General features: G+C 38.7%; 1 protein-coding gene across 1 annotated transcript; it reads left to right on the forward strand.

Annotated features, from left to right (window-relative positions):
- The first annotated feature begins 859 nt into the window (after positions 1-859).
- LOC111221767 (MAP kinase-activated protein kinase 2) lies at positions 860-24,892 on the forward strand. The gene is made up of 10 exons (XM_022745318.1): positions 860-1,642; positions 17,687-17,826; positions 20,719-20,783; positions 20,951-21,030; positions 21,143-21,269; positions 21,391-21,466; positions 21,556-21,680; positions 22,602-22,687; positions 22,812-22,892; positions 23,069-24,892. The coding sequence occupies exons 1-10, from the start codon at positions 1,403-1,405 to the stop codon at positions 23,216-23,218; spliced, it is 1,170 nt and encodes a 389-aa protein (XP_022601039.1). The 5' UTR covers positions 860-1,402; the 3' UTR covers positions 23,219-24,892.
- Positions 24,893-25,502: the final 610 nt, after the last annotated feature.

The following is a 25,502-nucleotide window of genomic DNA, read 5'->3' on the forward strand; positions in this document are numbered from 1 at the left end:
AAGTATTCAGCACTAATACTGCACTGACGGTATATAATCAGGAAGATGTGCTTAAAGTATCAAAGTAAAAGTACTCACTGTAGAAAATGGCCCCTGTGACTGTTATACTATTAAATATTATAATAATGTGTAAAGAGCATTTTACTTTTGCAGTTGGTTGAGATTGGGCTTTTAACTACTTTAACAATAAGTTAAGTACAAATATTTTCATTATTTTATTATTTCATTAATCTGCTGGTTATTTTCTTGATTGATCTTGAAAATAGTGATAAATGCACCTCACAATTACCCAGAGCCCAAAGTGACAACTTCAAATGTCTTGTTTTGTCAACCAATAGTCTTGTAATTGTAATTATTAAAATAATCACAAAGAAAACACAGAAAATTGTCAGATATGAGAAGCTGGCAATTTTGCATGAAGAACTGTTAATTGTAAAAACAAAAAAAAGTTAGTTAATTTCCTGAAAAGCTAATAGTTTCAGCTCTAAGGTTTTTTATTTCATAAGTTTTATTGCCAATGTAAAATCTTAAATTGTAAAGTAACCACTATGTATAGCTGCTAAATAAATTTTCCCTCTGAAATATTGTGAAGTAGAAACATAAAGTAGCATAGCATGACAAGAAAATACTAATGCAAGGCAGAAGTTACAACAATATTAAGTTACAACTTATTGCATTAATTTCAACAGGTGTTGGTTACTTGTGACTAAATTACAATACTGATGTCTTACCTTTCTTTCATTTGTATGTACATGTGTAAACGGACTGTGTCCTGTCAGTTTCTGCTGTTATTTAAATCCAGTCGTTTCTTCAGTCGTACTTCTCCTTTAAGCGCCGAAAAAGCCCCTGCTTTGACGTCAGCAGTAAAACCTGCTCCGGCTGGGTGTCTGTCTGTCCGGGAGTGAAGTGAGTTTGGCGTGCTAGTGCTACTGGAATCGGAGTTTTCCCTCTGTCTTTCGTTGAGTGTTTTTGTCGTTTTGTAACGTTGCTCGCCAGGTTTTACGTGGTTTAATCAAAAAGCCAGTTCTGTAGTCGCTTTATGGGATATTTTAGGAAAGTTCCTGAAGTGCTCTTTGAGGAACCGGTGGACGGCGGACACCACCGGAGATGGATAAGCTAACCGATAGCTGAGTTGTTAGCCGAGAATCACAGGTCAAGAATAGGATCGAGCTAGCATGCTAAGAGCTAGCTAATTTAGCATTTTATCGGCTAACTAAGTGACTTGTTAACCTGTAACGTCAAAACTACTGTCGGTTTCTCCTCGGGCCTTGCTGCTACACAGTGAATAGTTTGTCAGAGGCCAGCTAACCCCGTAAGAAGACTCGGTTTGTGTGACAAGGAAAAGGCAGAGGAGTACTGTTGAGAGGGGGCTGTTGTTCATCTCTCAGCCCAGACCAAGAGCATGCTGTCCAACGCACAGAACCAGCCACTGTTTCCTAACCCGGCGGGGCAACAGAACCCGGGCGGGCAGCAGAACCCTACGGGCCAGTTCCTCCCCTTCCACGCCAGACCTTCCTTACAGATCAAGAAGAACGCCATAACAGACGACTACAAGGTAACCAGCCAGGTGCTGGGGCTGGGCATCAATGGCAAGGTGCTTGAAATCTTCCAGAAGAAGACTGGAGACAAGTATGCGCTGAAGGTAGGTAATATTTGACAAATAAACTGGGTAAAGGTCAAGGCTGTGAAGTCACTGCGGAACAGAGGCATAGCCAGGAAATCAGTCTACTCTGGAAGAAAATAATACTTTGACTGACTAATTCTAGTGGACGTTTTGTGCCCAGCTGTTTGTTTCTGGAGTTGTCACCACTTGCGATGACAGTGACGCAGTCCAAACTATCTAAACTCCGCTTTTGAGGCTAAAACAAATAACACATTTTAATAGAAATAAATAGAATTCATGGACAGAAAATTAATCTTCAACATGTTGATAGCTGATTAAATGCTTAACTCATTTGCTAACTTCATTATTGTTATTATTATTATTATTATTATTATTATTAAAAATGCAATTCAAGTAATTGTTTTCAAATTTTTAAATGTGAATATTCACTCCTTTTTAGTACTCTGCTTTCGTACTTCTGTTGGTCACTCAAAACAAGAAACCTCAAGACAGCAGCTTTTGAAAGATGCTGGTCTACCCACCCTTTTAGCGTTTCTCATGAATGGTCTTAATTACTCTATCATAAAAATGTTTGTTTGTCAGATATTAGCAGGAAATCTGTAGTTTAAACTCCTATATGAAGTTGAAAGGGTATTTTAAATGCAACCAATGAATGAATCTATAACGGGTACACTAGCATCTCAGCTGTGATGTGCTGCCCCTTATCACAGGAGTTGCAGTGCTGTGTCCAGTGGACAGTGGAGTCTGAAGCATGTTGCTGGGCAGGCTATGTGATGTTTAAATTATTTCTCAATCTGCTCAAGCCTTTCTGCATCATGTGCTGTAATTGTTTTGTCCATTGCCAGTCACTGTGTTAAGATAAAACAGTGATAAGCAAATGTTGGTTGGACGCAGCCCTCTGTCTGTGTTTTTGATTTAAATTGAGTTATGCCACGGTAACCTGTAAATAAGGAAAAGCTCAGGGCTAGCTGTAAAGTGACTCTGTTGTAGGTGGAACTACCTATAGAGATCACGTTATGCATTGGTCAGTGATTGAGTAAAGGAGAAATATCACATTAGTTAACCATAGACTTTGAAGCCATGTATTACTATTGGCTTATTAATTTTTTTTATTAATCATTATAGAAGAGATTGTGTAAAGTTTGGTCAAATGACTGTTAAACAAAAGCTTCCCCAAGTAAATCACAGTCCAGGAGCATCCTGTGTGGTGGTTCAAACCGAAATTTAACTTAAAAAACTGGGTCACAGCTCTCTGCACTGTGTGTGTGTGCATATTAAACATAGCGTAAGCACACTGACACGCTTTTACTCAAAGCTGTTTGGCATCATGTTGGGTTATGTGTTGGTAAGCCATATATAAGTAGGATTAAACATAGTCATGTTGCACTTTACATATTGTAGGAGGTTGCAGCTGGTAATAATGTTTGTGTGTAATATAATTTTATAATTGCAGATAGATGTGGATATGCAGATAGATTATGTCTTTGCTGTCCAACTCCAGTGGGGTATAAAGCAGTATACGAAGATTAACAAGAGGGAATCTGCATGTTGAGTAATGTACCCTGAATTTTCAAGATTGTGACAGTCCTTTTGTGTATAATTTGAAATGATTTATGAACATATGCCTTAATTAAATATTGACAATGACAGAGAGTTTAATTAATATTAAGAGTTGACACTGCAAAGGCAAAAATAAGTTGTAATGACTAAAAATGTCACTACTAAAATGGTGTAAGTTTTAATGATGAATAATTAACTACAAGCAACTGGAATTAAAGTTTAGTCTCTAAATCACATAACATAAACTTCTCACAGGAACTTGGTGCTGCTTAACTGTACTTCTCAGTCATTATTGTAAAACCTGTATGCTTGGCTGTGCTTATGGAGACAGGTTTTTCATAAACAAACAACTGTAGATGTAAGACTATTCTTACCACTTATTATTACTGCCTCTGTCTCACAGAAAAACCCCCAAAATTGAAGAATAAATAGCACTGTTGAAACAACAGGGCAAAATGACTGACTCCATGTGTGTGGACAGAAGAGACATTGGTTCCTTAGAAACAATACAAATCCCATCATGATAGCAAAGGAGCAGGAAAATGTGTGTGCACTATTTAGATATACAGCATAACCGCACATAACAATGTGTGGTGAATATTTGAGCACAGATGGCATCTGTGAGCTCCCCCTCTGTCAGTGCTGGAATAAATCTCTGTGTCAGATGCAAATATATACAAATACACACTTGATTTAAAGGCCACCAAGTGATTTGATTGTATAATGTGCCTGTATACTTACATAAATTCCCTCCTATTGCTCCTTGTACTCTTAAAACTTGTAGCACTTTGGAGCTGGCATGTAAGATGCTAGCTTCACCACTTTCTTCTCATGCTCTTTCAGCAGACTGTAGGCAAACAGATTGATGTCTTCACTGAATGAACTAATGAACTAATGCCCTTTGTGTTCCCGTCACTGATGTCAGCTGAGTCAGCCCTATCGCATCTTTTTTATTCATTAGGGTTGCATTAGATGCCAGCACTAGGAATCTGCCAGCCTGGCCCAAGGTGACATCACCTTGTGAAACTTTTACCTGTGTCTTGGAACAAGTTTTACGCTAACAGTGCAGCTGAATAAGTGAGTGTCTTTGTTTGTGGGAGAGAGACTGTTGCAGAGAAATGGAGAAACCCTAAAGTCTCGAAAGTCATAAACATTTATATTTTACTACCTTGTACTGCATTATACTTAATGCAGCCTGTCACAGAATCGATAGCTTTTACTTTATGGTTTTTGAGACAAAGCTATGTACCTCTCTGTGTTGACTGGTCTGCTTTTAAGTGTCCTGCTACAACCATACTCTCAAAAGTTGTGAAGCATCTGCAGGTATCATCTTACAGTGACTAAAATTGTATGCACACAAGAAACCAGGTTATTGGGAGCAATCAGGTTATGGCCACATTCTGACTGCAAATAGCACTGTGTTAAAAAACAACAACGCAGTACTGTGTTTGTGTCGCCCCCTTGGCTACAGCATATGGGAAGGAAGTTATTTCATAAAGTTCAGTTTGAAAGTACACCCCTTAGTTTGAAGGCATACCAGATGCCAAAACACTGCGTGATTTTACAATTTTGGAATGTCTCAATCAAAAAACAGTAACAGAATCATACAGTTCATGTTACAAGGTTTCCTGTCTTCACGCTGCACTTGAACGCCACAGACTATGTTGCCTGATAATGTTGCATTGTGCTGCGGCAAAGGTTGAGCAGTGTATGGACTCAGGGCAGCTTAATTTCTAACTTATTACATAACATTTCTTGTTTAAAGGATTTGGAGGGTAACTGGTTTGTTGCACAACCCTGGACATAACCAGTTTATTAGTAATATAAATGCAATCAACAGACCAAGAAATTGTAGTGAGTTTGGCTCACAAACAAACACGTGTTGAAGTGATCGCCAACAAAGTGTTTTAAATAAGAGATTTTAGTCTTTATTAGAAAGTATGGGTTAACCACTGACTCCTTAAGCGTAGTTTTCTTCATCTGGAAAGGAGCTCAGTGAACTGTGTGTCGTTAAGATGATGCAATCATACACAGTGACTAAATATTTTGGCCACATTTTCTGAGTCGTTGAAGTTGCACTTCCTGACATTTGGAAAGATGTGCAAGTCTCTGTGGTGAAGTAAACACACCTGTCGAGGGGTTGGCTGAGAAAAGAGGAACTGGAACCACTGGCCAGTTCAAATGGAAGTTTTTTTTCCCGTTTATGGGGTTTCGATTTCTGAAATTTCCTCTTGGACTATTGTAGAGCAGACGAACCACGACTCCACCTAAATGGTGTATTTAAAAAGTAGTGTCTTTTCTTTGACACCCAACACCCACATACTATAAATCCTTTGGAATTTTGTATTCAGACTGTCATGCCTATTAAAGGTCAATGCAGAAATACAGAGGAAGAACTAGGCCCATTCTTCAATCATGAAATGGTGAGAGAAAGGAAGGAAAAGGAGGGAGGGAGAGAGGAAGGAAGAGGTTCTTTGGTGGCACTCTTTGAGTTGTTTCTCCCCGTCTTTCAACAGTACCGTTGAGAGTGGCATCTCCAGTCCTTTGGTCATTGCTGGAAGAGTACTTACTCATTATTCCACTATGCTGCTGATTACCTCCTTGAGCAAGATCAAAATCTCCCTGCTGTCAGCATGAAGTTCATTTATGATCAGTCATTTTGCCTTGTTGTGGAAAATGTTTTGCGTCCGTATTGTGGTCTCTGTGACATGTGGCGTCATCGGTCATCTGTGCTTTATTCATAATCACACTCTCACAAGATTTTTTCATGGTGAGAAAATGTTCTCACTGTTAGTATCCCATTACATAATGCCATTAACTCATCTTCATTTGTTGTGCTATAATATATAAAATTTGTTGGTTGTTGGAATAATATTTTTAGCTTGCTAAAGGATAAAAATTGAGATGACAGTATTGTTAATAGTGATAGTTTATATGTTGCAACCATTATCCTAATGTTTCATTCACATCAATTATCCTCCTCTGAAACAAATCAGTAATGCTACTGTAACAGAATCTGTAATGGGAGCTATAAGTGAAAATTGTAATTTCAAGCAAAATAAAAAATAAATACAAACAGTTAAGGAAAATTACCAAAGTGAAAATAAATGTTTTAGAGCTGCAGCATTTAGTCATGTAATTGATAAGGTGATCAACAGAAAATCAATGGGCAACTATTTGGATAATCAATTAAATTGTTGTTGTCATTGCCAGCTTCTCAAGTGTGAGGATATGATGTTATTATTTGTCATATATGAGATTAAGCTGAAGATCTTTGGGTTTTGGACTGGTGGCTGTTGTGTGAAACTATAATTGTAAATCTTCGCTATTTTATAGACATAATGATCAGCCAAGAAAATAAACATCAGATTAATCAATAATAAAGCTTTTGCACATTTGGCATTATTTGTTGGATTGCCATGTTCTTTGCTGCAGTGTCTTCAGGTCACATTTTTAAACTTTGAGTTTTTATTTGAATCAAACACTACAGAATTTGATTTTACAAAGTGGCACATTTGTCAACTGGAGCTCCACCTTTGACATAGTGTGAAGTTGTGAAGTCATGATGTCTGAATCATTGAAGACTTACTCTGATTGCCATATGTGAATGTCTCGAATAGGAGAGCCACATTGACTGGCTAGGTGTTGCACAACACTAGAGATGTTGTTGTCTTAGAAGCTATAACTCAGTGATCAGAGGGGATCTGTATTATAGCCTGTGATGTTTAAATCTGTACTGTTTGTCAACACTAAGGCAAAAGTGTGACAGATCACGCAGAACAATAAGATCTTATTTCCCCCTTCAGATTATTGGGAAAATATTTGTTTGACATTTGTCACAAACAAACAGATTAGCTGAAGTAAAAGCTCCCTTGATAAACATTTATCTTAGTGTTGTAAGCTCCTTTTGACATAATATGACTTACTCGATCATAATTTATATGGTCTGTGATTTGGTGCAGTTGCCACCAACCCCCACGCATCGACCTTGTCTTTCTCTGTTGCCTCCCTTTCTGTTGAGGGAAGTGTATTTGGAAGGATGTGGTATTGTGGTTGTTTATAGATGGACCCAGAGCTAGTTAGCCAACTGTATCTGTGGTACAGAGTAATTTCCAAGCTGATGCAGCACTCTGTCATACGGAAACAGCACTTCGTTATGAATGGTTGCTAATACTTCCTTAATGATCTCTCAACAGACATTACTTCCAGCGAATATATGATATTATGCTTGAAACTGGTCTCCCCCAGCTATTTTTTGTGTATACGTTACATTTTCTGCATTGGTTTTGTGATAAGTTCCCTAAAAAGGAAGCAATGCGGTTGAACAGTGCTGAATGGTGTCAATGGTAAAGGGAAGTGAATGTTCATCTCTCTTCCAGATTTCATTCATTCAACACACTACATGCTCCGTTGCTCTTGAATACTAACCAGTAGTATGAATACTAGCCAAAAGCCTGCATAACTAAACTAATTTGAAGCTTAATTTGGTACTGATGCATAGAAAAGCAAACAAGTGTTACATTTTCAGAAACTACAACCAGAAAAATCTGGGTATTTTTACTTAGGGGATTTATTTTTTACATTTTATGTTGATTGGCGAATTGATATAATTGGCTATTTGTTGTAACAGTGGTGTCCTTAGTCTTTAACATGGTGGAAAGACTAAGGGAAAACTGTAAAAGAATAGTTCAACAACTTTTGGACAGTTAATAATTTAATAATAATAATAATAAAAATAATAAATTTCTTGCTTATTTCAACTTTATTTCACAAATTGTCAAAATGAGTTTATCTCAAATTTTGGGAAACAAATTTATTCAGTTTCTTGCCAAGCGTTAAATGAGAAGATAGATATCACACTCGTATCTGTATGATAAATGTCATGCTGACCCAGCTGCTGGTTAGCTTAGTATAAAGACTAGTAATGCAGAAATGGCTAGCCAGTGGAAAAGAAATCAAAATCCACCTATCAGCACCTATAAAGCTCACTAATGAATTATTTAATTATTTAATTAAACATTGTATCTTGGTTGTTTAATCAGTACAAAAACTAAAGTCAAAAAAGATACAGTGTACTTTTTTGGGGTGTTATGTGCCAAACTTTGTCTTGGCAGGAAACTTCCTGAATTTTTAACTGGTTGCTTTTTTGGGCTTCCCTAGTTTTCTTTAGTTTGTCTGTCTGAAAACATACTTTTGCACATTTGCACATGTACACACACACACGATCAACAGAAAGGCTTGTGTTTTTTTCTTGGCTTTACTGCAACAGCGGGGCCAGTCCTATAATTGCGAATGTCCCTGACTGACTGACTGACTGACTGACTGACTAATCATATTTCCACCACTGGTCAGCCGAATGTCATGTGACTGCTTGCCCATAAGCTGTTGCTCTTTCAAAATTGATTAGTGCAAATTGTTTCTGCAGTGTTTCTGACATAGCACTTTTGTTGCTAGATTTAGAGACCTTTTTTGAAACAAGACTAGTTATAAACCCAGTTCATGGCTGGACTGCCTCTTGTTACAGGCAGTCACCTTGCTGCCCTGGTTTCCCTGTTGCTCGGGAGATGCAGGGAAGCGGAGGAGTGCTTCCAATTCACTGAGCCTGGTCTCAATTGATAAACAAATAAACTATTTCTTTACATGCACCATTATTACTAATGGAGGCAGAGGAATAACTAAACATAAGACACACTGAGCAGAGAGAGGATGAGAGTGGGAGGGAGAGAGCGGATCCATTGCTAACTGCTGATGAAACCAACAGATCTGAATCGCATGTGAACAACAAACACCAGCAACCAGAAATGAGACTTATTGCAGCATGTCAGCATGGCAATAAAAGCCCTGTAAACAAATAAAGGGTTTCTTTCAACTGAAACGCTAGAAGGCTTTTGATGATTTGAAACGGCTACAGAAAGTGTTGGGTTTGTTTTAACACTTAATGCAGTAACTTTAACACGACAGACGGGAACGACTGAAAATGAGGCTTCGTGCTAAAATACAGCGATGACCAATTAAATATATATGATATCAAACAGAGGGGAATAAATACCTGCCTCTAATACAAGTCTGACTCAAATAAAAGTATGTCACCTTCTGTAGTTGAGGTAAATGAAGTTGCCAGTCACTTTTTGAGGAAATATAGTAGTTGAAAACTGTTGTGGATCACAGGCGGAGGCTGCTCACTGTGTGAGAGACAAAATAAGAAAGCTATTCTGTTGATTCTGACTTTCATTCTCATTTTACAAGTAAATACAGCTGAAATGACAGCACAGTATTTGTCTTTAACTTACGTGTTTGGTGATTTTTTTTATGTGGTGACGTGGTTGTAAAATCAAGATTTTAGCAGTGCAGAGCCGCAGCTTGGGAATCGCTTAGAAATGACTGCTGGTTAAAATGTAGCCTTAATGGGCTGTGTTTCAGTCACTATTTAATTTTTTTTTCTGTTGTCTGACAAGAGAAACAGAAAAACGTATAAATTTGGCTGCATTAAAACACTATATATGAGCACAGAGAGTAGGAGAGAAGCAAAGATAAAGGGCTGAAAATGGCTGACAATAGTCGGAATGCAAATACATGCACGATGATGTCACTTATTTACAGCAGTAAACTACAGTCCTACTCTTTCTGTTTTTTTAATTTATTTTTTTGGCATTTTTGCCTTTTATTATGACAGTGAAAGTGGAGAGAGTCAGGGGAGCTTTATGTTCTCTACCAGGTGAGCTACCAGGGTGCCCAAGTGACGCATAATGTTAACCCCCAGTCATTAGGAATCAGCTGAAAACAGCATTCTGTTTGTATTTATACAGTGAAGTTACAAATATCATCTGTTGCATCAGGTGATGAGGGGGATTCACACCATGAATCACAATGTGTCAGCAGGGGGGACTTAGTGAGGCCAGCTCAAAGGGAAAGGAACGAGGTAGAGATTGTCAAAAATATGCGAAATACCTTTAGTTTATAGTTCACTTCTTTAGAAACAGTTATCTGTTCATTGTCTTCATCTGTCTCTGTACCTGGCAACGTCTTAAACGACTCTGCTTCATCTCCTTTGTTTCCATGCACATCTTCCAGCCCGAATCAGGAAGTGAGACAGCTGCCTCTGGGTGTCATACAGATGCCATCCTGTCTCACTTCCTCCCCTTGAAAGTAACTTTTTTTTTAATGAATGTGTGTTGTGTACTGGGACACCTGCTGGCTAACGATATTCACTTGCACGCTATTTGTCTTGAGAGGTTGGATGGCACGAGTGATGGCATAAGCTTTATTCTCACTGGCGATATCGCATGCATTTAGAATATGATGATTTTGTTTTTTTTGAAAGTATGTTTAAAACAATTTTCACCTCATGGTAGTGGCACAATTGACAGATGGAGTGTTCTTACATTCATTGTTTATTTGTCCCAAACAGCCTGTTATACATTAGCTGTAGCTAGCAAGGAACATATGCACCAACTGTAGTTTTCTGTTTGTGTCAGCTGTGTATGCAATTATGCCAACTCTTAAAGTTCACTTCACCCTCAGTCTGAATATACCTTTATGCCACTGCACTGACTAATTTTACATGCTTTCCTTTTGTAGCTACATAAAACAGTCTGATTTACTCTGGCAACAATTTCACTGAAACGTTCAAAATCGTACCATACACAAGTAACAGTGCAGATGTTCATATGCATCGCAAATACACCTCAACCTAACCATAACCCTAAAACCGAAAACCCCTCAAACAGCCCTTTTTGAAAGTGTTTCACAAAGTGAAGACCAGCCGAAATGTCCTCACTCCCAAGGTCTAAAACTCACACTGGTCCTCACAAAGCATAGCCACACAAGTGTACACAGACCGACACACACACGCACGCACGCACGCACGCGCGCGCGCGCGCGCGCGTATGTGACGGTCTTGTGAGGCCTTCCAGATGTCTTTAATCAGATCGTGTCCTATTGACACACAAACATGTTTGCTGCTTCACTGAGCGCTCAATGAACAAGTCACACACACATGCAGAGACACCTCTTCTGGTAGATTGTTGTTTAACGCTTTTTGTCAGGTTAAAGGGCTTTTCTGATTGAGCCTAGCTTAACCTGTCACCCCTCTATAATCTCTATCCTCCACAGAATTTCACTGCTGCATCACCCTCACTAATATTTTTTTTTTTTAGTTTCACCATATCGACCCTGGGCTTTTCCTTGGTTTGTGAGTGGCAGGTGGAGGATGGGTGCTCCGTCAGCTTAGCCCCATCCCACCTCCCACTGTCCTGCCCTGGGCTTGGGAGCTTTTGTGTTGGCTAGAGGAAGTGTATTGTGTGCCCATCTGCCCCCCTTATCTCCCTCCTTCTCCCTAAGCTTCACTGTTTAGCCTCAAAGGGCCAGCAGCAGATGGGGGGCTATGCAGTCACACAAGCACCAGCAGAGAGGTGACAGGGGTGTGTTGTCATGTGTATATAAATGTCCATGTGTTAAAAAGACAGTGTGAAATCTTTGTTTGTGGCGGGAAGTCTGCTATATTTAGATATGCTTATATTATTTTCATAGCATGATTCTTTTTTCCAGTACACGCATGCACATATGTATCTTCTACTTCCCCTTTGACAGTTGGACATCAGAGGGGTGACAGTTATACATCTGGTTAAATATTAATGAGGTGATCTTGTCACATTAACTTCCCTGTGTATAACGGAGCAAATCTTAAATTACTCTTACTGTTAATGTAATGTCAATTCAGCATTCCAGTTGTCACAAGGATCTCCAGGCTATTAGCTAGCAACAATTAGGAAGCATTGTCATGGAAGGCAATTCAAGTCAGTCGATATTAGCGATGTAACTTACCTAATGTAAGTGAATCGATGTCCACACAGTGTCTTTACCACCTGATCTGTCATCGCCACGCATGCGCACACACACACACACACACACACACACACACACACACACACACACACACACACACACACAGATATGATTAAGAGTTTATCTGGATATATACCCCACACATGGACCCAATGTGATGTTTACTTTGTTGGGATTCCAGATGCAGGTAGGCAGTATCTTTGGGCTACTAGTGCTCAGCAAAACTGAGCCTGTGGTAGTATGCCATTAGGTTGTGGAGATAAAACAGAACTTTGAACAGAGAAATTATTTTAAAATTAAAACAAGGCTGTAGGCAATAATTTTTGGGATGTATCAGAGCTTTGTGTATCTAGAATGTGAGAGAACATACTAAAATCAGATTTTTTTTCAGGAGCTTTTGCAACACTTCTCTTGATTTGACTGCAAACAAGATAAGCAGAAAAACTTAAGGGTCTGTGTTGTGGGCTGGTGGAGAGACAACATCGAGCACATGTTTTATACATGTCTATGATCTGAACGTTTCTGAAAGAAATGTTAAAATGTCTACAATATCATTTGATCCATTTGTGATCTATGATTTAAATTGTTGCAGATTTTGTAAGATGTATGTGGTCTCACTTGTTTTAAATTACTTCTCCCAATCAATAACCATCTATCACAAAATTACCTCCAACAGCGACACCAGTATTGAGTCAGTCAAAGTCAAATGACAGAGAGGGGGATCTGAGAGGATAGCATGACCTCTGAGCCCATCTGGTGAAAAGAAAGCTACTGGCAACACACACACGTGTCACAATTAATACCATAAGAAACGTCCATCTACTCCATCCTGACATCAACAATGGCGTTGGCAGTTATAAGAATCGGAGTGGCTAAATTCCAAATTAGGAAGAAAATGGGAAACCATAGTATGCTAATGTTTGTCTATTATTGAATTAATGTTATGTCATTAGTTACATATTATAAGTTAAGCTAAGCCTCTTCATTTTAGTTAAATCCATTTAGCTAATCCCTGTGTTTGTGACTGTGTAAATAATAAAGAATAAAGGGGGTTCAATCATATTTTACTGTAGAAATGTAGTGCTTTACATTTACAGCAAGGTTAACTAGTTTTATTTTCTTTTTTTACATTATTACAGCCCTGCTGGGTGCCCCACCAACAAATTCCTAGACAGAGCAGCCATCCAGCTATTTGTGCCATTTTCAACATTTTATAATGCAGAAAACAGTTTTTGTTACTCTATAAATAATCAACTTTATAGTAATACATTTTGTACGTTGGCCTCACCTTGAAAGTCATTTAATTAAAGATTTCATGATACTTTTAAAAATGCTCACAAAATTTTGGCCCTTGGCAGTTACTTCAATACATTTTAGAGGGTCAAAGTGTCACAGTACTACAGTGCATCAGTTCTGTCCTATGGGTACAGTGTTTGTGTCCACAGGTTCATGTGTCAGTTAGGGTGTTTTTTCTCTCAGTTGTGACGCAGGAAGTAGGACCCACCCTTGTTTGCTCTGTCCCAAAGGGTGGTTGACCTGTGCTGTGTGTTCAGTGTTGAGATAAAGCAGAGAGTAATGCAGCACTACACCATACCAGCTCTTCCTGGTAACAAAGACAGTCACGTTTTATTGGTCACTCACTCACTCCTCAGACCCCCCACTTCTCACCTAAATTTCAGTAAAACAGCATGCTGACACTGAGATTATAGAAGTGTAAAAGTAAAGAAAATCTCTCTTGTTATCTATTGTCTTTGATGTATTCTTTTTCCTGTGTGTCCACCTTTCTTATCTTTCTTCGGTACTTTCTTTTTTCGCAATTTCCTTTTTAAGTTTTTTTTCTTTCCATTACTGACATCTTAATAAACAAAGTCATGTCATGAGATCATGAGATCACATGCAGAAGGTGGACACCGTATCACTTCTCAGTGTTCACTGTCCCAAGCTACATTGTTGCAAACATGGATCTTGTCAAATATGGTGGCTCTTTCTGATAAAAAAAAGACTGCTGTTTACCAGCTGACTATCAGGAGTTGGTAGCTATCAGCTTGTACAGCAGTTGAACACACTGCGCCACAGAAATAAAGTCAAGTACACAATCACAGAGCTGTCTGTGGTGAACTTTAAAACAAATGTAATCAAAGTAATTAAGCATTCAAAACCTGGCATGCAAGAGTGACAGAAACATTTAGCAGCCCTTCTATAAATCTAAAAAGAAAGTGTAAAAATAAACCTGGCTTAAAGTTATACATGCCTGAAATCTACACTGCAGTGAGAGGAATAGTAAACCTTTTAGTATTGACCATGCTAGCTTCACAGACATCACAGAGACATGACAACAAGAGAATGTGAAGAAAAGTGTGAAAAGTATGTGCAACCAATCAAATTTCTTCTGAATATGTAAAATATACTGGTCAGAAACTAAAGTGGTAAAAGCAGTCATAGTGATCAACAGGCTTATTGCTCTAGCCAATATCCTCATGGGCAGGTTAATATTGTTTATCTTCCTGGATGATCAGTTTGACTTTACAAGCAATCATGCCACAAACGTATGCTTATGTGGGCTGGATGTTTTGAACCACCACTGGTGGTTGTGCACTGCTTTAAGTGTTCCTTGAAATATTATTCAATATTGTGGTGTGATTTTATTTACATGAAAAGCCATTACTAAACTGTAACTGGCTGCTGTCATGATGTTTCTATAGCAACAACCCTTTTGGACTTGTTGTCTGAAACAAGTGAGAACAGAAAACCTGATGCTTTTATTGCGTGGTTTGACTTTCTGGTTTCAGCTAAGGTGGGTTTGAGTTCAGGCAGTTTGCTGGTTGAAGTGTGTCCTTGTTGAACTGGGTGGAGTCCTTTTCAGTGGACTGAGTAAAAGGACATAGTCATGGCTGGAGTTGGGTGGAGAATTCGGGTCAGAACTGTTCGTACCCAACCAGGTCACAGTTGTCTTTCTGTAGTTGCCTGATTTCTTAAACATCTTGTGAGAGACCTGGTTTCTGTAATTTGGGTAGAGGATTAGAGAAACCTGATTTCCCCAGTAAGATTTATCTGGGGAAAGCCAATTTTTTTGATCATGTATAGGTGGAATTCTGATTGGATTTTGCGATGTGTGCATGAAACAGACTTCAGACATTGACAGCAGTGCAACAGGATGAAAGGAGAGATTGTTACACTGCCAGAAATGCATCCTCATATTCAAAATAACTACTTCCAAAGTCCAGCTAAAACTGACACAAACAAACCTCTGGAAGAAGAAGTGAGACATGATCAACCACTGAACATTTCACCATTTGTAAAGTTCAGACACAGCTTTGCCTGTCCTCTCACTGTGCCATTTGCCCTCTGCAATCCACCTACACACACACACACACACACACACACACACACACACACACACACACACACACACACACACACACACACACACACACACACACAAAATCGGACATTTATCACTTGCTTCCAAAATAAGGTAGGGGGAGAAATTTGACTACTAACCTGCAGTTTTAAAGGAACTACATTACCACAGCGTAAGTAATAACATTGTCTGATTTCCTGAGTAACCTGCTTTCTCATCCGCATGTTAATGTACTGATAGTCCTGTGTGCTAGGCAAGACAGCAGACTGAATACTCTGGCTCTCTCAGCTCTCACTGCACGCTGGAACGAAGCCAACTGTTGTGTTGTGACCGTAGGTTGGGTTGGAATGTAACGCAAGACAAGATGGACAGACTTGTCAAAGCTACAAGGCTGAATTCTTTCTATTGACTGACAAGGATATTCATAGGGTTTTACATGTGGGAGTGTAGTCTAGATTATATAATTAAATCTATAAACAAACACAGGTGCTTATTCAACATTAAATTGTCACTGCCTCGCAACCTATACTTTGACAGTTGTGGAAAGTAGGAAACTGCTGTGTGTAGTTGAAAACCTCTCTAAAGCTTAGAATGAATCAATTTCTTTATAACTGGTGCCAAAACGATCTTTTATGTTTTGTTTTGTTTTTTTGTTTTGTTTTGGGGGTTTTTTTGGGGTTTTTTTGAAGGAAAGGAGAACTTATCTATGAATTGAAATAAATTATCATTTCAGTCTTGTTTTTTAGGTGTAGCCTATAATCAGTACTTTCTCCTGTTTTGCAGACTTTAACATGACTTTCTTATATTTACTGTTTGAGACAGTCTGGAGGTTATAGTTCAGAAGTTCAGGCCTATATTTGACCGCGCAACTTTTTTACTTCTGTAAGGGAGTCTGCAAGTTTCCTGCATGGCATTTGCTGTGTTATTTACAACTGGCAAGGTCATAAGACATGGTCCTGTCCGGAGTCTTTCTGCTTGCTAAACAGGGGTACCCCATTTCAAAAAGTCATACTTGGCTTAGATGAACATTATGAGGTAACCTAGTATATTTAAAAAATAATAACAAAAAAGGTTGTCATATTTCTGAAAATGTATTTGATATTGAAAAAAAAATGTTTTTGATATAATTTATATTTTGTTTTTGGTGGTGAATTGTTGATACACATTCTGAACAATTTACTTCAATGTCTCTGAATCTATACATTGGTCTGTGTGCACCATAGATCCTGTTGATCCTTTTTTTATTATTTACCCCTCTTTTTAGTTAAGGGAGAGAAGGTAGCATTCAGATAAAATAAAAGGTAAAAAGCTTGTTGGATTATCTTTTCGTAGTCACCATTCAAACAAAAAGTGTAGCTCAAAGTGCTTCACCAATAAGGGACGACAAATAGGGATGGTGGTAAACAAAAATTTAACTTCAAAAAAATATATTACAAAACATTTAGAATAAAATGTATATTTAATCATTATACCTATTACTTGGTACAAAGGAATTAATTTGAATGTACTGTAAAATCACTTTTAACAGGATCAACAACCATATCAATAAAAGTCCTCAGATGACCAAACTTTTCATTATTTGCTTGCTCTCTACTATGTTGATGGATATAATATCACAGAAGAAACAATGTAGCTACACAAAGTTTCTTGTTTAAATTCACTATAGTGAGCAATGCAGTGCTGAATTTAATTAGCACCTGGCTGTAAGGCCTGAGTCATGCCAGACATCATATGGCTAGGGTTTCTGAGTGACCTTGAGCTACATGCTGAATTTCTAAATGGTTCTGAAACATTTTTCTGTGACTGACCCTCAAGTTTGACTTCCTGCTGTAGGGCGGTGAGTAAGAGGGACATTTTAGGGATTGATAATAATGTTGGGCAATGAATACATACATGTATTGTATTATATAAATGTATTAAAAAATCATATAAATTGAAGGTGCTGTTGTTTAATGGTGCATTGGCCGAGTGTCACACATGGAGGGTGCTACTCTCACACAAGACTGGATTAGAAAAACAAGGAACATCTTTTCAACATTCTGCCAGCAGATGGCAGCACTGCACTTCTGTTTTTTTTTTTTTTTTTTTTTTAACTGTTGATGTGAATTAGTAGTGACATTCAGCTGGTCCCTGGTTTCTTTGAATCTAGAACAAGACATCAGTTTTTCATTTTGTCCATTATTTATAATGGGAAGGAAATGAACAGTTAAACAGTAATGCAACTTGTAGTGTATTTTCTTACTTGTATATTTGATGTTAATCAACCTCTCCCTCTATGCTTCTGTCCGTCTGTCCAGATGCTGCAGGATTGTGCCAAGGCCCGAAGGGAAGTGGAGCTCCACTGGAGGGCGTCACCTTGTTCCAACATTGTGCGCATTATTGACGTTTATGAGAACCTCTATCAGAGCAGGAAGTGTCTGCTCATTGTCATGGAGTGGTGAGTGCACAGTCTTGGTGACACACTCTCAAGTACTAAAATACTTGTCATTTGTGTAGTGAATTGTCATGTCATGTCAAAAGCTTAACTACCAAGTTACTGATTTTGGTGTGCTTTTTTACTGACAGTGAAAGCAGTCATGTTTGCGTTTTTGTTGGTCACAACTGGTGATGTTCCCTCTGACAGATAGACACCCTATGTGAAAGTGGAAGTCGTTCTCACTAATCTCACTAAGTCTTTAGTGAGATAAAGGTTATTGCGAGCTTTGTTCTAAGCAGATTTTAGCCAGGTTAATTATTGTAAATCTGTTGTGCATAACCTTTTGTAGAAAATGACCTGATTTCTCCTAAATGAGCTTATTGTATTTTCCACACCTTTGCATTTCCATCTTGCAGCACTTTAAACCACCAAACCCACATCTTGTCACACGTGCACTCACTAGGTCTGCGTTTATCACTGTGGTGCAGAGGTAGTGGACTGACTGCCTACACGCTCACATGCAAAATGCTGAAGCTGATGACTAATTTCCTTGAGAAAATGAGCTCAGCACAAAATGCCAATAAAGAAAAGTAGATGTTCTGATGAAACTAAAAACGTTTCCTAGAATATCACACCAGGTAGATGATGCAGCACAGTGAGATCTAGCTATTCAGTCTGCTTTCTTTCTGACATTGAAGAAATTAGGTCAGCCTGATGACCTGTATTTTGCTGTGTAGGTTTTCCGTCATGTTGTGTAAAGAGTCACTATGTCACTATGTCAAGTCCCTTTGATAATTTTGGAAATTCGGCGAGGATTAGAGAGCCGCTTCTGATCTGCCCTGTGACCTAACTTTGCTAATATGCTACTTGATGAATCAACAATCTTTAGATACATAAGCATATCTGTGCTGTAAAGTTAAAAGTTTCTGGTCAAAGTTGTGGTCAACTGTGGTCCAGTAGAACCTGAAGTAGGGGTGATGTTGGCTGTAAACTCCATTAGCAATATTGTATAGTTTTTCCTATTGTTAACAAATCCCATAGAAAGACCATAGCCAACATCGAACTGATCCTTTTAACTCACATTGCAGCATAGCCAAAGGTCAATGCAGCTGATTGGTCAGAGGTGCTGAGTCAACTCTGTTGTTATTTTGGAGGCTGTATTGTGTACACTTCTTGTTCTCTTCAGTCCATTTTATTGCAGATTGCTTTGTGACTTCTTGGTGTTGCCAGCTACTTCTTTTCTAACTCAAGAGATTAAATAGTTTGACTCAATCAACACGGCCTTGCTTGTTCAGAATGTCATTGAAGGAAGACAAATTTGAAATACGTTTAGTTAACATAATTCAATATTAGTTAACATTACATATCAAAGGTCATTATGGTAATGACTTTGTAGCACACTGAAGAATCTATAAACTACCAAACACAGACTAGGCACTCAAAAGTGACAGTTAATATTGCAACTTATCAGGAGCAATATGTGAACCTTTTGTTCAATGTGTAAAATATGCATTTAAAAAAATAACAGCATAACATAGCATCACCGAATTAATTGAAAATACATTTTTTAAACTTGAATCTGATTTGGAAAAAATAAAACAAAAACTACTGATATGTAGTTATTGGGGTTTTTTCTAGACGGTTTGATATTTCCAGCGACTACATCTTATCATCCCTGCTGCTGAGGTGTTTCCACAGCGAAAATGGGTTGTGAAAGACAGTAGCTTAAGAATGTGTAAGGGTGTTACAGTGTTTCTGCTGTGATGGTGCAAGATGTGCGATCTTAGTACTTCCATTCTCGTCAAAATCATTAATTATCTATTCTGCTGAGAATTCACACGCCACCTCTAGACACTTTCAGAAACATAGAGAGCCAGGCTGGGTTGAGCTCTACCTTTAGCCACATGGGAAAGAATTTCAGACCAGTGTGAACAGAGTTTGCAGGACTGAGGGATTGCCTCACTACTGGTGGTTACTCACATCAGTTACTTTGATATCAGAATAAAAAGCTGCTGTCCGTTTCTTAGTATGCAAAATGTGGATGATTAATTATGAGAAGCTTGAAGTGTGCTGTGGTTTTGTACAGCCGTCACGAGGCTCTAAGGCTGCGGGTCCTGCGCTCCTGTTAACACATACATGCCTGTGCTTTCTGCATCTTTAGTCACACACAAAATTGGACCTGAAACTCACACACTCATACTGAGCAAAAATGATTAAATGAAACTTATCATGAAGTAAGTCGAGTAGGATGTTCTCATGCTCAGGTTAACAACCATTAGCTTTTTACTTGACTTGTACACCAACACCTCTGTTACTCTTAATGCTGGATGTATCTGTGCTACCTTAGTTAATACCTGTGTTGTTTACAAATGTGCAAATCTTTTCGTGGATGAGGGGATACTGTAACAGCTTTAGTTGGTCACCAGTACCGGTCATATTTGAACTAAAGGTGTCCAATGGACAAAAATGTATTGTATAACATGGCTGTAAAAACCATAAAAATGATTGTGATATTGACAGTAATATAATTTGAGAGCATATCCAACATTAAATCAATATGCATGGTCAAGTTTAAACCCTGAAAAGGACTTTCGCTGCTAATTTTAGTTCAGTACTACTCAGGAGTAATTATAATGCGGTCAGTTTCCCCTTTCTGTCCTAACCCTAACCCAGACAACATTCAGTACATGTCATTGCAAAGATGTGGTTCTTTGCTGTACTTCATCTGGCCTATTGAGACCTGTGCTAAACATTCAAAATCATATCAAAAAGTGAATACAGTACCCAGTACATCAGAAGGTAAATGTACCCATTCCTCATGCTACTTAGCCAAGAATGAGAAATGAGATGAGTAGGGAGCTCATCAGAAGTGTATCTACCTAAAAATCTCAGATACTGACTTTTTCTTCCCAGCATGGACGGTGGTGAGCTTTTTAGTCGAATCCAGGACAGAGGAGACCAGGCCTTCACTGAGAGAGGTAACAAACACACAGCATTTCTTATAATACCTCAACATTTTATTACATAGCGCACTGGTTCAGATATACCACTGCATCCACACAGACACAAACAGCCACCATATACTGCCACCTGTAAAATGTAAATATCCATTACTTAACTTTTTTTTTTTGTCTCTTTATGTCAGAGGCATCTGATATCATGAAGAGCATAGGAGAGGCCATCCAGTTTCTGCATGCAATCAACATTGCACACAGAGATGTCAAGGTTTGTGTCTTAACTTTGTATTGTCACACTGGTTAATAAGACATTTCCCTGCTCTTTATAGCTGCAGTAACTAACATCATATTCTTCATTGTTTCCTGAATCTTCCATGCAGCCAGAGAATTTACTGTATTCCACGAAGAGGCCCAATGCCCTGCTCAAACTCACAGACTTTGGCTTTGCCAAGGAAACCACCTCACACAACTCTTTAGCTACCCCCTGCTACACACCCTACTATGTTGGTAAGGACGAATATCTGGGTGTCTTCAAATATTCAATATTCTACTCCTTGCCTAATAATAGACAGTAAAAAAGGATGCATAACACAACACATAACTCACATTCTTCCGTTTCTATTTGTAGCACCAGAGGTTCTGGGCCCAGAGAAATATGACAAGTCATGTGACATGTGGTCGTTGGGTGTCATCATGTATATCCTGTAAGTCAGTCTTTTCATAATCTCTCACACCTCCACCATGTTCTTTATTGAATGCAGTGACTAATGCTGCCATGTTAAACCTTCACCAGGTTGTGTGGGTACCCTCCTTTCTATTCCAACCATGGTCTAGCCATCTCTCCTGGGATGAAGAAGAGGATCAAGATGGGCCAATATGAGTTTCCCAACCCTGAATGGTCTGATGTATCAGAAGAAGGTAAGGCTATAATGTAAACTGGTCCCACCGTAGGTACTCATTTATTTAGATGTCGATTGAATATGCTCTGCTTTTGTATATAGGAACTGGAGGTATTGAGTTTAAATTATGGTAAACTGAAACTTTGCTTTTTTTCCTGAATAATATGAAGGATTATTTTGCTTATAAAGAAACTAAAAGTAATATGTGAAAATCCAACAGTCAGTTGTTGCGCTAGTGAACAGAGTACCTGCCATTCACTGGTCTCACATGATCTTACTTTCATGTGTCAGAAAAAACTTTTCGTCACAATGTTTCACAAGCTTCTTCAAGTCCTCACCTAAACATGAGAGACAAATGTGTCTTAACTTTATCAAGAAATTGAAACTAACGGATGCTCATTTGCTACCGTCAGTCAAATTCACTACAAATGAAAGTGATATTTTCTGAGTAGTAAATTCATTTTTGAAGAGAAAAAATGCTATACAGTGAAGATTTGGCCTCCACCTCTACCCCAGTATCTCCTTCGGTCAGGGGGGTGTATGGGTATATGTGGGCAAAAACAAAAGAGCTGCATGGGTTATACTTAGTGTAATACACTACTCGAGAACCCACACAACAGTTTGTTTTTTTTTTTTTAAGCGCTTTTAGCTGTTTTGCATCCAAACTTTTGCCAATTGTGAATGGCTCCCTTCTTTCAGGCAGTTTCCCAGCATCACTTAACACTACAGAGATTAGGAGAGAAGCAAACAGATAAGGGGCTGAAACCGGCTGACACTAGGAACAATGCAAATACAATGCGATGAGTTGTTTACAGTGGCTCCTCAACAGTTTTCAACTACTCTTCAATTGACACTGTCCATACGCGGTCAAGCTACATACTAGGTTTTGATCTAGTCTTGTTTTTCTTTTTAATGATGTAAATAATAATTGTGTTTGCAGCTAAACAACTGATTAGGACCCTCCTGAAGACTGAGCCGACCCAAAGGATGACCATCACAGAGTTCATGAATCATCCATGGATCAATGTGAGAACATGAGCTCTCTTGCATTTTTCTGGATCACTTTCATATCATCTTTTCAGTGTTTTTTCTGGCTGATATCCGTACACTGAAGTAAGATTCTGATGTGCTTGTGTTTGACTTCCTAAAGCAATCGATGGAGGTTCCCCAGACCCCACTTCACACCAGCCGCGTACTAAAGGAGGAGAAGGACACATGGGAGGATGTCAAGGTTAGACAGCTGCTTATCTTTGCATCAGTGAATCAGTGAAAAAGACAAACTTCCTGTATCTGCATGTGTTCAGGAGTTCCCACGTGCCAAGCACACGCAAACATGCATACATACAACAGCAGACTCCAGTTGAGTAAAGCATGTGGCCTAATGATCTTCTTTTCTCTATGTTTCAGGAGGAAATGACCAGTGCCTTGGCAACAATGAGGGTTGACTACGAGCAAGTCAAGATCAAGACCATTGAGGACTCAACCAATCCACTGCTAACGAAACGGAGGAAGAAAGCCAGTAATGCCATGGTGGACCCACAGTCTACTGCCCACTGAAAGATGCACGCATGCATGCACATATAAACACAGGTTGTAAAAAGGAAGCAATAATTTGTCGACATGTGAGTCGCATTGCATGGATTTTCTCAGTGTTTTATTTTTCATGGCAAATTCTAATGTTTTGTAGGAGTGTTTGTTTTTATTACTCTACCATTTTAACAAAACCCACCACTCTGCTCTGGCAGAGAGGATGTTGATCTGTGTTTTTACACCAGTGAAGAGATTATAAATATTCTAGAAAAGGGGAGGAGAGGGAATCGGTGAGATCTCTCTCCTCTCCTTTCCCAAATATCAGGTTGTGTACTCAGAGGGGCTTGAATGTTGGAATAGGACATGAAGCCTTAGCATTAGCAGTAGTTCTCTGTCAACCCGCAGCCCTGTTCTAGCTCTAGCCCCAAACCTGTGAATGTTAAATCAAATGGCTAAATCCCAAAAATAAAAGCAAGGGAAGGTTTCTTTTACGTACATGCAAAGTAAGCAGATGTATTTTGAACTGACAAGTAGAATGTAAGGACTCTGTCCCTGACTGTGGAAATTGGCAGGAGACAGTAGCTCATTTCTGGGATTTGGACTTGGAGTGTCTGTCGGGTTCAGTTTGTCTTTATGAATGTCGAACAGAGGCCTATGCACTCAAACAAGGGTCATGTGCCATTCAGACAGAGCACCTCACTCATGGTCCCTCTCTCCTACTTTAATCTATGCTTGTTTTTCAGGTACATAGTGTTAGAGCAGAGAAGGATGGCACGTTTAAGAACAGAAACTGGCCCGTCTTTCTCCTGCATGTAGCTCATAGGAGAGTAGGAGCCAACTGATACTGTATTTTTTCATGGATTTTATGAACATTTTAGCCTTACCGTTGTGTCGCTAAAGCAGCAAATTACTTTTAACCCCTACCTACCATTTGGTTCAGGCTTACCAATGTTATGCTTCAGAATTGATAACATTGTCAGATTATATTTCAGGTTAATGCTATGCAGATGTGTTTGTCAGCTTGAAGTTTTGCTAGGGCCTTTTTGTTAGATTTCTGTTTGCAGATGTGTCGAGCAACAATAGGGAGCGTTTGTGTGTTTTTATGTAAGCAGTAGCACCCTCTAAGGAGTACATGGTTCAGACCGATCATTTAGTTACTGTTGATCACACCAGCTCAGCTGTCAGGAGTCTCTGTGGGATTAGTCTGGTGCAACACTTCTCCTCCACACTTCCTGGTGGATTGAGAGGAGGTAGAAAGTACTTAAGAGCTGTTCCTCTTCCCCGAGCAGAATCTGACACCACCAGCAAGCTGTCATCACATTCAAAGAGGGTGTGATGGTTGGTTCCTCTTCAGTGTTCTGGTAACGCAACAGGACACTTCCCAGCTCACTTGGGATCATGGGAAATTATTTTGTTACTTTTGTCAGTTTGGTCCACTTCACTTTGTAAAATCACATCCACATTACCTGTCACATCGCACATACAAATCTCACTGTAGAAATGTTCCTTGAATGTGTGGGGCAATGTTCCCGCTGTTGTGCATTTTTTCTTTTCTTTTTTTTTTTACTATACCCCTCAACACTTTTTTTGTAGTGGAAGCACAGATGTGTCTGTCTTTTTTTTCCTTGTCATTGAGTCTGTTCAGCTCCACCTGCCGTACTTTTGTCTGCTTCAGCTTTGGAATAAAAAACACATAAAGCACAAACCTGCTCACTTGTTATTTTCTGAATACGAAATAATTTTGACAGCGCGAGTAAGAAAAACTGACAGGAGGCTTTAAACCTCTAGATGATATTCTTTTGTGAAATATATTTAAAAAGAAAAATACTGGCCTTCAGCGGCACCAAGCACAATATGGCCTGTAAAGAAATTGAGAAATTATGTTTATAAATGGTTGTCTCGATTTTAGTGTTTTTCTACAAAGCAGATATTTAAATGGTTAAAATCAAGGTAATACAAATTTTTACTTACTTATAACTATTATTACTTACTATTTATTACTTACTAATTATTTGTGTAGTGTTTATTATATATACATACATATAATATTGTAATAAGACTTGAAAATGATATTCATTACAGTTGATATGACCTCAATCTCAGTTCTGCCTCTATATCCAAAGAAAAGGAACTGATCTTATTATTATTTATAGGTTAAAGTTATCTGGCTGTTTTGGATCTGTGTTGCCAGAAAAATACACTTATTTGAATCTAAAAGTAATACAAACACTACTACTTTTAAATGTGCATTACCTGCTCTCTTTCCATGTCTGACCTCTGCCTCCTCATTGAGGGAATTTTTCAGCCCAGT

Source organism: Seriola dumerili, unplaced genomic scaffold (assembly GCF_002260705.1).
Source record: "Seriola dumerili isolate Sdu_G_001 unplaced genomic scaffold, Sdu_1.0 BDQW01000088.1, whole genome shotgun sequence".
NCBI lineage: Eukaryota > Metazoa > Chordata > Actinopteri > Carangiformes > Carangidae > Seriola > Seriola dumerili.